Source organism: Panthera leo, chromosome A3 (genome assembly GCF_018350215.1).
Source record: "Panthera leo isolate Ple1 chromosome A3, P.leo_Ple1_pat1.1, whole genome shotgun sequence".
Classification (NCBI taxonomy): domain Eukaryota; kingdom Metazoa; phylum Chordata; class Mammalia; order Carnivora; family Felidae; genus Panthera; species Panthera leo.
The window spans coordinates 17,429,983-17,442,921 of NC_056681.1; the positions used below are offsets into that span (position 1 = coordinate 17,429,983).

The following is a 12,939-nucleotide window of genomic DNA, read 5'->3' on the forward strand; positions in this document are numbered from 1 at the left end:
CTTTTCTTTTCTTTTCTTTTTTCTTTTCTTTTCTTTTCTTTTCTTTTCTTTTCTTTTCTTTTCTTTTCTTTTCTTTCTTTTCTTTTTTTATAACATTTATTCACTTTTTAAGAGACCCAGAGAGACAGTGTGAGTGGGGGAAGGACAGAGAGAGAGAGAGAGAGAGGGAGACACAGAATCCAAAGCAGGCTCCAGGCTCTGAGCTGTCAGCGCAGAGCCCGACACAGGGCTCGAACTCATGAACTCTGAGATCATGACCTGAGCCTAAGGTGGATTTAGGAGCCGACCTGGAGCTCAGTTGGCTTAACCGACTGAGCCACCCAGGCGCCCCCAGTTTTGAAAAACTGTGTACTGAAAACAGACAAAAAAGTTTGACAGGGAGCTTTCATTTTCCCATTTTCTCGATGAGAACATTGAGGCCCAGTGAGTTTTCATGACTTGCTCAAAGTCACACGACTAAGAAACAGCAGAAGTGGGACTGAAACCCAGCACGTGCTTCATGTCACCACAGCTGCCTTGGCTCCGGGCAGCATTTGGGTCCCTGCTGCCATCCTCTCCCTTCACGTAGATGCTGGCGCTGGAAGCTGGCGGGGCCACCTGTCTGCAGGGACAGCTCTGAGCTTTCGGAGCCCCAGGCCCTCAGCTGCCAGTCGCCTGAGCACACTCATGTAATCTTAATGAACAATGTGCAAAGCCATTAAAAACTCAATTAGGGCTTTCTTTTTACTGCCGACGTGAGGAAATGCAATCCTGAGGTGCTCATGTGTAAACACAATAGCCGCCATCTGCTATGGAGAAGCCTTTTGCCTCCAAAAAGGGGATCTGTGTTGCAGACACATCAATAACGGGGCGCGTATCAAGGCATTATTATGCACGAAGGGGAAAAATGCAAAATTTATGGCCAGCCGGAGAGTACTTCCTGGTTTAATTCCACAATTTTCGGTGCTATGTATAATAACTATGAGGAAACTAATGCTGTTTTATGTTCCTTATCACGTCAGTAGATTTTTGGGGGGGGGGGGGGAAGGGAAAAGAATATATTTACAGTCTTCCCTTTCTTGTTTCTGACTGATCTTGGCGTAATGACTGGCTCATTTTTGATCTCCGGGAAACTGACAGCCCTGGGATGATATTAATTAAGCCAACCTGTTGATCAAAGGGGGCCCCCACTGAGCTGCTGGTAGAGGAGGGTTTTCAGTCCTTAACAGTCTCTAAAACGGCAGGCCTGGGCTCAACTCAGATATGGCTTCCTTCCTTTGTGGAGGATGTGGTCAGAGCTCTGTAAGGTGGGCTATGAGGTGTTTTTACGGCTCTTCCCAAAGACACTATGCTTGCATTGCTGAATATTCTGGCTTCCAGTCCCTGTGCCTTTGCACATGCTGTTCCCTCTCTTTGAAATGCCTTCCCCAATTACCATCAGGCACACATCCACGAAAGGGAAACTGACGGGGAAAGAGAAGAGGCCCATATAGACCTTATGTGGGGATGTAAGCTCTCTGCCTTCTGGGATCTCTTCACACATAATGTGGCTGAGGATATTCCTGGGGAAGGGGTGCCGGGAGAGAAGAAACTGAGCCTTGTGCCATGAGGATGTGAGAATACTCAGGTGCGTCCTGCGGACTGGAGGAAGCCTGTTGGCAGGGATTGACCGCAGGGCTGCTGTGGAGGAGAAAATCCATCCCAGGGGATGATGCCAAAGTGGAATTAAGGGGGTAGTGCTGCTGGGTGAGCCTCACCCTGTTTGTTGGAGGAGGGGGGGCGACCATGTAAGTTTGCAGAAGAAGCTATCTCTTGAACCTTACTGACTTTGGAGCTTAAGCATCTCTTTTGTGGGTCCCCCGAGAGTGTGCCTCAGCCGAGACACTGCAAGGACCTGCCCAATCCTTGAGCCGAGGACTATTCAAGAGAGCTGTGCCAGAAGTGCGGGGTGGTGGGGGGGGGGGGAGGACAAGGGGATTGGCATCATTAATTTAGTCAGCAGTGAGCACCTGCCTTGAGGACTTGGAGAAATACACGGGGGAGGATTGCAAGGAGCTGGGGTTTGTTCAGGTACATGCAGGGCGTAAAGCTGGCCAGATTCCACTACCAGGGTTCAGAGTGCACTCACGGGCTGACGAAGTTTCACATTCTTCACACTTGGGCTCTGCATAGCCCACAACTAGAAGACACCCCAGCTCCCCTCGCTGAGTTCATCACCCTTCTCTCTGCATTATTACCACGTCTCTGCCCTGCTCCAGAGCTGTCCTTCTAGATACGTGAGGCTAGGTTTCCTGGGAAAGAGGGCATCTGGTGTTTTCTGTTCCCGTAGAGGAAGGTAGGCTGTGTTTCAAAATGGGGTAGTTACCCAAATGTAGGAAGGGAGTTCAGATATTGGGTGGCCAAACCACAGGGAAAGTTTCTCCAGCTCATCAGTCTGATTAACCTGGAGGAGGTAACCATGCAGGGCTGGTATCTTAGGAGCAGTGTATGACCATGATGTTCATACTGGCCAGCAGCCCTGATGAGTCTCCACTGCTAAGGATGGACCTTCCCTGGTTATAGCCCCAAACCTTTTTCTTTTTTGTCCAAATTGGGAGCCAAATGATAAGACCTTATGTTTTACTTTTTACATCATACTTCCTTACTAATTGATGACAGGGTCCACTAGTGCAAGGAATCTTCTATACTCCACGAGAGAGCTCAGATTCCCCCCAGGATACCTGCCCATTACACAATGTACGCCGGCTGGCTCCAAATGGGTCTGTCGTCCTGTGTCTCTGGTTCACTGGCTTGGGAATACATATGTGTTCATGTTAATGTAAAATGATGACAAAAAAATGGTCCTCCAAAGATGACCATGTCCTAATCCCTGGAACCTGTGCCTGTGTTCCCTTTCTGGGCAAAAGAGATTTGCAGATGTGTTTAAGATACTTAAATGGAGAGATTATTCTGCGTTGTCTGGGTATACCCAGTGTGTGAGAGTTCTTATAAGAGGGAGGCGGGAGCATCAAAATCAGAAACAGGAGAGGTGACAGTGGAGCTTGAGGTTGGAGTGATGTCCTTTGGAGATGAAGGGGCCAGGAGCCAGGGAGTGTAGTCTAAACGTGGGACAAGACAAGGAAACAGATTATCATCTGAAGTTCCTAGAATGAAAGAAGCCTCCCTACACTTTGATTTTAGACTTCTGGCCTTCAGAACCATAAAAGAATAAATTTGTGTTCAATTAAGCTATGGAGTTTATGGTAATTAGTTACAGCAGCCATAGGACACTAAACCAGGATCTGAGTCTATTGTCCCCTGGTGTTCCACCTACTTGACCATTGGGCCTCTGTCCTCATAAGGCTGCCCCTGGTCATGAGTTTAAGATCAGTTGCACTGGGTTCTTCTGTTGCCAAGCTTCTTTCTGGGCTCCTCAGGGACACCCACTGTTGCGGCTGTGGGTGCCTCCCCCCCAAAGTGGTGCAGACTCCTTCCCTCCTGCTGGGTCTGCCACCTGCTGATGCTGACTTTTCACCATCCCCTTCTGTCACTTGGACCCCAGAGCAGCACTGCTCATTCCTCCAGTTTCACCAAGACCTTCATGAGCAGGACTCCATCCTGTTATACCTTACTGGTCTGTGTACCTTCCCTCCTTTGCCAATAGGCTGGGTGGGGTGTGGTGGGGTGGGCAGCCATCATTTTTTTTTTTTTTAATATATATTTTTCAATATGCTTGTCTGTTTCTGTGAGCCTTGCACCTTGCACACCTTTCTGTCTAGTCTAAAGGCTGGGGCATGCATATCAAGTCCTCAAAATAGACATGAGGGGCCAGGGTGGTAGTGGTACCGTGACCTTGACCAGACTCACATCCAGCTTACCTTAATGAAGATCCAGGATATTTCTTGCTTTTTTAAGAATTCGTTCTCAGAGTCGATTCTTTTTCTTTTCTTTTTTCTTTGTGCCTCTGTTGACACTAGGATACTGCTTTCTGTGATGTCCCTACTTTGTGTGTCATCCTATCCCCTTAAACAAAGGGACTTGTGGGAAGTAAGGGTTCTATGGAGGTGCCAAAACAATAATGCTAGCTGTGGAAATAAACTTCAAAATTTCGATGCCTTAATAACCCAATAACAGTTTATTCCTTGTTTTCTTAAAGCCAAAATGAGTGTTTCTAATAGGTGGGTAGCCTTCCTGATGGTCATGGTCATTCAGGGAACCAGGCTCCTTTTACTGTGTTCCATTTCTCGTGGAATTCTCTGAATCCTATGCTTTCAGCTAGCTGGTGGATGGGAGAGACAAGGGAGAGGGGATTCTCACACCTCATTGTGCATACAGATCACCTGTGGATCTTGATAAAAATGCAGATTTGGATTTAGAAGGCCTGGTGTGGGGCCCGAGATTCTGTATTTTTTTTAATGTTTATTTATTTTTGATAGCCACAGAGTGCGAGCAGGGGAGGGGCAAAGAGGGGGAGCGAGAGGGAGACACAGAATCTGAAGCAGATTCCAGGCTCTGAGCTGTCAGCACAGAGCCCAACACGTGAACCATGAGATCATGACCTGAGCTGAAGTTGGACACTTAACCTACTGAGCCACCCAGGTGGCCCAAGATTCTGCATTTCTTACAAACTCGCAGGTGATGGTGATGCTGTGGGTTGACGGACCATCCTTTGGGGGACAAGCTAATGGAGGGTGGGGCAGTGGAAGTAGGGTTGGGGGGAGGGAGGTGGCTTTTACGAACCAAGCCTCCATGTGCCAAGTGGCACACTTCCATACTTGGGCCCCATTGGCTAGAACCCAGTTGTGTGGCCCCACCAATCTCTAAAAAGGAGGCTGGGGGATGCAGTCCAGCTCTGTGCCCAGGACAAAGAGGACAGGTGTGTTAACGAACCAGGAATCTCTCCAAATGGAGGGTAGATAGAAGGCCAAACACTTTCAGCACCTCTGCCTTGTGGGAGGTGGAGCCTCGTCTGTCTGCAGTCACGGGGACAGCAGGATAGAGAGATGCTCTAGGGTCATGGAGGTGGATGTATGTTACGTGGCTCTGCCTCTTCCATGAGCTTGCTCACCACCGGAGCTGGGATGAAGAAGTAGAAGCCTGAGCTGGTGAAAGGGAAATGCTTCCGACTCTTTCTGCTGCGGATTATATGCATCCTGGTGTGGATTGGCAGGACAGGAGCTGAAATGCCCACAGGGGTGCTATGGGATTCTTAGTGGAGAGAGCCAGGCACTGCTTGCTTCATAGGCTGCCGTCCCTACACATAGCTGTGCCACAGCTCTGTGGCAGGTGCAGTCTGCTTCATGGGGCTTGTGAGGCATCACTCATCTATCCCTGGGAAACCTTCTGGAACCCTGTGGCATGTAGGTCAACAAATACAGGCATGTTTGCTAGCTCAGTCTTCTTTCTGTGCTCAGTTTCCCCCTTGCCATGGTTCTTTCTTTGCTGCCTCACTGGGGAGGTTGTGATAATTAGAGATAATACATCTGCCAAGGGACATCTCTCCACTTACCCTGTGTTAGCACCAGGCCGTAAACAAGGAGACTTGATTCTCTTGGAAACATGGAGGGGTTGGGGAGACGTGGCCTCTGTGCTACTTTCAGTGGCTCCTGTCCCAGGAGGCAGGGAGTTTTCTGATTGGTGGGATAGTGAAAGTCTGATAGCTCTAGGTTCCTGTTTCCCTGTCTTAGTCACCTTGCTTCTTGTTGGCTCATTTTCGGGATAGGCCTTCCCATTGACCCTAAGTGGCCATCTCTCCAGGATAGCTCCAGGCTTAGGGATCTGGGTGGAGTCAGAAGGAGGGAGCCCACGACCATCCACCTGCTTTGTGTGCTCGTGCAGAGAAGATAATGCAGAAGCCTGATTTGGCCTCAAGTCCAAGTTACTTTCTCTAATCCAGTTTTGTGAATAATAGGAATTTTGAACTCTATCTGTCCTGTGTGAAATTAAGTTTCTTTTTTGTTTTCTTTTGAGAGAGAGAGAGAGAGAGAGAGAGAGAGCAAGCGCAAGAGGGGGAAGGGCAGAGAGAGGGAGAGAGGGAGAATTCCAAGTATGCTCTGTGCCATCAGCACAGAGCCCAATGTGGGGCTTGAACTGACAAACGTGAGATCATGACCTGAGCCAAAATCAAGAGCCAGACGCCCAACCGACTGAGCCACCCAGGCATCCCTGTCCCGTGTCTATTTTTAAATTCATGCAGAATCCAAGGAGTATGGGCTTTGAATGCTTGGTACCCCCTAGAATCCCAATGAGCAACAGTGCCCAGTACTTATTAGCTGGCAGCTCCAATCTTCTGGGTTTTACGGTGCATGAATAAGGCTGCTTCCTAAAGTGGCTTACCTCAGTTGGGAATAAGCAGTCTTAAGGTTTCATTCTGAATTGAAGATTTTAGTGGTTAAAATGAGATTTCAAAGCAACAATGTTTTTCTAGGTAGGAGTCTTCGTCCCAGAATCCTGAGTTGATCTCCTGTGTTTTATGATGTAGTTTATTTCATAGCATCATGGGACTTTAAGTCACAGAGTTCAGCCCTAGCAGTTGATGGTGAAATTTCCTTAGACATCTCTTCACCTGTCCAGGCTCTGTTTAGCCACCTGTAGTGGCCAGGAACTATGTCTCCAGGGCCTTTGTTAGAAGGCCCTTTAAATGGAAATTTGCCTCCTGTGGTTTCTTTCATAGATCTGCCTCTCTAGCACCTTTATCAATTAGCAATTGCCACAGTAATGCTGCACAGCAAAAGAAGAGGAAACTCAGCGGCAAACAGCAGTGAGCATTTACTCTCACACTCGTGGGTCTGAGCATTGATTGTGGACTGGCAGATCTGGGTTAGGGTATTGACTGTGTGGCTGTGCTTCTAGCTACGGTGTGGGGATGGCTTGGTTCTTCAGTGCTGGCTGAGCTCAGTTCTTGACCCCACATGTCAGTTCTTAATCCTCAGCTAAAAGAGGCAGCAGCTAGCTGGGGCAGTCTTCTCCTGAAAGACGGTGATCGTGCAAGAGGGCGAGTGTAGCTAGGCATATGCACACTTCAAGCCTCTGCCTGATTCAGTGTGTTGACATCCTGTTGACCAAAGCAGGTGCGGCCCAAAGTCAAGGTTGGGGATATGGCCTCTGCCTCTTCTGGGAGGCCCGGGACATGAATCCACGGTGGGTTGAAGAACTATAGAAACAACCATTTAATCTGTCAAAGCAACTCCAAAGACGCTCCCTTCCTTTCTCTGGGCAGTCATCCTGCCTAATGCTTGAAAACAGTAGTTATGTCTTCTGCACAGAGTAAGAGTGTAAATGTGGAGTTGGAGAGAATCTGGGTCTCCTCCATCCTTCCCTGTCTGAGGGCCTGGGGCAAGTCATTCAGTCTTTAAATAGAATGAAAATCCTCTACTTCCCAGGCTCATTCTGAAAATTAAATTGAATAACATATTAAAAAGATACCAGGCATCACATTGGTTCTCCTGAAGTGCTTAGGAATTATTACTTACCCTCTATTCCAGGCCGGACATCTTCTAGTTGTCTCTCACTTTCTTTGGGGTCTTCCTTGCTTAACTGAATATATTCTATGTTTTATATGTCCTTCTGGGATACTTAGAATCATTCCTTGTGCTGAATGTAGTGTGAAGGGGTAGTTGTCAGTTATTCCTTGAACTGCATGCAAGGGTCCAAGCAGAATATGTTGGAAGGGCACTTCTTACATTGGAGACGTTTTGCATCCATTGAGACAGCCTGAGCTTGCATGAGGTTGCATTTCACATTTTGCACTTAGAGTTTGCACAGGTAGCTGTGTTCCTGGGGTTTTGTTCCATGTTTCCTTTGTGACCTGCTGCATGTGATGTTTCTTCTGTAAATTTATATAGACTGTCTACTTTGTAGAAATATTCATACGTGTTGCCATCTCTCGCTTTTTAAAAAAAATGTTTTTTGAGAGAGTGAGAGCGGCGAGCATGCATGCACGTGCAGGGGAGGAGCACAGAGAAAGGGAGAGGTAGAATCCCAGGCAGGCTCCATGCTGTCCGTGCAGAACCTGATGCGAGGCTCAGTCTCACAAACCCTGGGATTGTGATGCGAAACCAAGAGTTGGACACTCGACCAGCTGAGCCACGAGGTGCCCCCATGTTGCCATCTCTTAGTTTTTAAACTGCCTTGTTCAGTAGGTTTTCTAAATTCCCAGTTACAGAAGATGATACTCAGGTTGAAAGATAGGATATGGCTTCCTCAGGATCAATCAGAAGCTCCTAGAGTGACTTGATTTCTGGCCATTAGGTTTGTGGGTATGACTGATTATCAGAAGGATTTTCTTTTTCTCTCTTTGTCTCTACCTCCCACCCCCTTTGTGGGTCTCCAGGATCCTTCATGATGGTGAACAGCTCTGGGAGGGCCTCTGGCCAGAAGGCCCACCTTCTCCTGCCGACCCTGAAGGAGAATGACACCCACTGTATCGATTTCCATTACTACTTCTCCAGCCGTGATAGGTCCAGCCCAGGAGCCTTGAATGTCTATGTGAAGGTGAACGGCGGCCCCCAGGGGAACCCTGTCTGGAACGTGTCTGGGGTCGTCACCGAGGGCTGGGTGAAGGCAGAGCTTGCCATCAGCACCTTCTGGCCACATTTCTACCAGGTATGGCATTTCATGGTTTGAGTTTTTAAAAAGTAATCGTATATATCTCTTGCCCTACCTAGAGTTGTTAGGCCAAGAAAGGACTTGCTTTACTCATTTGTGCAACTTGTATTTACTGAGCCTCTTCTAGCAAGGCCCTGCAGGTGCAGAGGCGATCCAGCGTGGCCCCTGCCTCCCTGGAAATCATGCTCAGGAAGAGGAGACTAATACATAAATAAGCAGTTACTGTAGTGTGGGACACAGTGGGCTCTCCGGGATGCTGAGGGAACAGAGACAGTGAAGTCTTTTATAAAGTAACTGCTTAAAGAGACCTGATGAGGGACATTCTGTTATTATCCCTATTTTATGGATGAAAAAATTGAGGTTCTGAGAGATGAGATAACTAGTCAAAAGATCACCCCTGAGGAATAGAGCATTTGGGGGAAAAGCAATTAGGAAGGCTTTCAGGCGGAGGTGGCAGCTAGGCTAAGTCTTGAAGGATGAATCAATAATTATTGAAAAAGGAAGGGAAAGGCATTTGAGTTGTCAGGGATGGTGCATGCCAGGGGCTGGAGGAGCGAGTGAGAGAGTTTTGCAGAGTTTGGAAACTCTCCCTTGTTTCAGGGTAGGTCGCAAAGGAAATACACAGGGAGCTAAGCTTGCAGAAGAGAGTTGGTCGTGGATGGCTTTGAATGCCAGGCCAAGGAGATTAAGTGTAATCTCTAGAGCAGTGCCACTCAAACTGTTGCAAGAGACCTTTTTTTCTTCTCAATTCACTGTGGCCCCGTGCTTTCATGACTAGTAAAAATGTCACAGCAGTGCCACAGTGCTGCAATAGTTTCTAAACACCTCTCCCACTTGCCCTATTTACCTCACTGCGGGCCGAGAATGCATGGGGAGTAGGCTGGCATCAGTCTGCAGAGCGTGCCTGGGGGAGCACAGCTCTGGGTCCGCTTGGCCTGGGACTCTTGAAAGCTTTTCTTTTTTTAAAACAACTGTATGCATTTAGGTACAATTTACATATCCTAGAATTTACCCACTGAAGTGTGCAATCCAGTGATTTTTAGTAAATCTAAGTTGTGCAGTCATCACCATAAACCAGTTTTAGAACATTTTCATCACCCCCGTAAATCCCTTCTGCCTATTTGCAGTTATCCCCATGCCTACTCTTGAAAGGTTTTAAGTAAGAAAGTGACATAGTCAAATCAGCATTTTGGAGAAATTTCTGTAGAGTCTGAAGCAGAAAATGGCCCCGAGGCTGGCAAGGTTAGTGGCTGGGAGCTCCTCAGGCATCCTTCAGTTCAACATCTATGGTATGTAGTCCCTTCAGATAGACTGTGCAGGCAGCTGCAAACAATATGGAAATGAGTGGAAGGATGTAGCTGTGTTCCAGTAAAACTTTATGTCTAAAAACAAGTGGTGGGCCAGATTGGACCTCCAGGCCATGGTTTGCTGAACCTTGATGCAGGTGATAAAGCTGAGGTTTAGAGATGGATACTGAAGTCCAAGGGCACACAGCAGATCATTGGAAAAGTCGGGGCCTGAATCTTGATGCCCAGGCCCAAGACTACCCCCTGTATAACTGAGTATAAAGTAAGTGTGTCTGTAAGTCCACGGATACCCCCAGTGAGGCCTTAGGACTCCAACTGGAAAACCTCTACGTAGGGCCTGATGTTAAATGGATTATAGGGTAGGGCCACAGATGCAAGTATAATGAGCAGGAAAAGTGACCCAGGTGAGGACAGTGCCACTGTTTGGCGATGCTCTTCGATGGGATACAGAGAGGGAAAAGGACATTTCTTGGATACCCTCTTTGTCCCAGCCCTGTGGTAAGCATATTGCCTCTAATTTATCTGTGTAGTAACTCCCTGTGTTGGGAAGGAGCAAGACTTGTGTTCTAGAGTAGGGCATATTATTGGTAAACTGAGGTTCCTATAATCCTGCGTAGGTCCTCTGGCTCCAAGCTCAGTTTCTTGCTTTTGGGGGAAAAAGCCCATTATGAGAATCTTCCACTCCCTAGCTGTGTAATGTTGGATGTATCCTGTCATCATTCCGAATCACTTGCTTTCATTTGTAAACTGGAGAGGGAAATCGGTACAATGGAGGGTTCTTCTGTGCATTGAATGAGATTGCATATATATAAAATGACATGTCAGGCTTACAGTAGCCCTCAGTAATTATTGGAGGGAAGGGGGAAGAACAGAGGGGAGAACAGAAAAAGAGGAAGGGGGAACGATTTCTTCTTTGAAGAAATGGCCACTGTGGTTGAGTTCTGCTCTGTAAGCTCTGTACATCCCTGTGATAGGCAGCTTCATCTGGGAGAATTTTCTCATTTCCAACTTGTCGGCTACTACAGCATCATTACGTTACATTATATCCTCTGCTGTGAGCTTTGTGGTGAGAAGGCCACTAATGCACCAAAAGCAACAGTTTAGAACAGACACGTCTCCCCCACCACCTCAGACATGCATGCGCGCGCGCGCGCACACACACACACACACACACACACACAACCACTAATAGTCCCATGGCCATACACACACACACAGGGGCACACACAGGTGCACATACACCTGCATGCTCCCAGATTCAGCACCCACACATACATCCAGGGGAGAGAAGGGGAGATCTATCAAGAGATTCGAAGATACTTGCAAAGCGGATTTTAAAATTCATCGGACCCTAAGCTCCCGTCCTGCATGTATGATTCTGTGGACTAAATACAATTTTAGTTTTTAGCAGTGCTGGGACTCAGATCCTGATGGCTTGTGTATTCATTTATTAAAGTCATATTTCATAGTTGCAAAATTGACTTTTAGCTCTGTAATAAACACAGAAATTTCATCTTTCCTATTAGTGGGCTCTGTGGCACCAGCGTTTCAGCAGGGCCCGGGGTGAACTCCCCCCCCACCCCCCGCCTTCTAGCCCCACACCTGCCTCCTCTCAGGAGCTGGGGCTTATTAAAACTGCCTAAGCTACACTTTAAATCTCTGCCCCTTTGCAGGAGATATTAACTCTATTTTATGTTTTTAATGATTCTAAACTGTTCTATCCCAAGATTTAAAAAAAATGAGAACTTTTTATCAATTACCTGCTCACTGTGTTTTCTATCACCAGCCTAGGTGAAGTGGTCTTTTATTCATTGCTTATAATTGCTATGTAGACTCGTGAAATCTAGGACCTGCCTGGCTTGGATTCAACTGGACTTGAAGTCCAGTCTCTTTCTCAGGGATCTGTCACTCTCTAGGATTAGCAACTTCATGCACAGTTCAAGGGGGTGCGTCTCACAGAGGGGGCTGCTCTCACCCACCATTCACACTCTACCCCATCTCCTCTCTCCCACCTCCCCTTCTCTGCTGGACAGCAGATCCTACTCCTCATCTTAGCCAGGCCTCCTGGGGCTGGTGTGGGCGAGAGGCCCTCTTGATTTCGCCCTAAAGAATCCCTCTCCATGAAGATATATGTGGTCTTCTTCCTGTGAGGGGAGCTGGTAGCCAACATTTTTCTCTCTCATCTTTGGATAAAATGTTTGCAGCCCCTTGAAACTCTTGCTGTGCAGATTCTGTGCTCAAGGACCACCAAAAGGGAGGATAAAATGCCAGCTCTCTTAAACCATGTCCTGACATCTCCTCCCCCTCCCCTAACATGCACACAACCTGCGTTTTGGAGAGGTTGAGGATGATTCATCTCTGAGCCTCTCCTGGGAGATGATTTGCTGGCTTTTCCACAGCTTATGCATGGAGAGATGTTTATGCCTTTCCATATAAGCCCCAGGAGGTCTTTAAGGTTTTAGGGGCTGGGGCATGTGTAGTTGACCTTAGGTCCACATAGTGGCCTTAAGATTGAAGAATGTCCTGCAAAGAAGGTGGGTTTCCCGGCCTGAGCCTTGGGCTGCATCTCTGCCCCTCGGGGTCCCTGCTCCCTTACACTGACATGGAGTATTGCTAGGTGTTGGTAAGCCTCCTTCTGCCTGTCTTCCACCCCACTCTCCCTGCCTGCTATAAACAGACAGCACCAAAGTAGCCTTTACAATTCTTTACTCACCTTAGTGCCAGCCTCATCGAGAGTGTTCAGGGGACCTGCCTCAGCAGTTGAGTCCAGGTAGGCCTTGGAGGGTTCAGCATGGACCTTCTTCTCTTTCCTTTCCCTTCCAGCACTATTTCTGATATATCCAGTCTCGTATCTGTGTTGTTGACTCTTTAATCCCCAGACACCAAAGGTGTCTATCTCATGACAGCTTGCATGATTTTTATTAAAAAAAAATTTGTGATTCTGGAATGGCATGCTAAAGACGCATGCTCTGGGCTCCTTCATGTTTGTGAGCATTTTCCTCTGAGTGATTTGGCAGTGACAGAGAGAGGACTTTCCCAGTTCTTTCTTGGGAAGCGCTTTATTCTC

At 47.6% G+C, this 12,939-nt stretch overlaps 1 protein-coding gene across 3 annotated transcripts in view; it reads left to right on the plus strand.

Annotated features, from left to right (window-relative positions):
- The window catches only part of PTPRT (protein tyrosine phosphatase receptor type T), an 800,956-nt gene that overhangs the window by 72,032 nt on the left and 715,985 nt on the right, over positions 1 to 12,939 (plus strand). For all 3 annotated transcript variants that reach the window (XM_042930943.1, XM_042930944.1, XM_042930945.1), the window contains exon 2: positions 8,291 to 8,562. In XM_042930943.1, the coding sequence (XP_042786877.1) occupies positions 8,291 to 8,562 (272 nt within the window). The remainder of the gene's footprint in view (positions 1 to 8,290; positions 8,563 to 12,939) is intronic.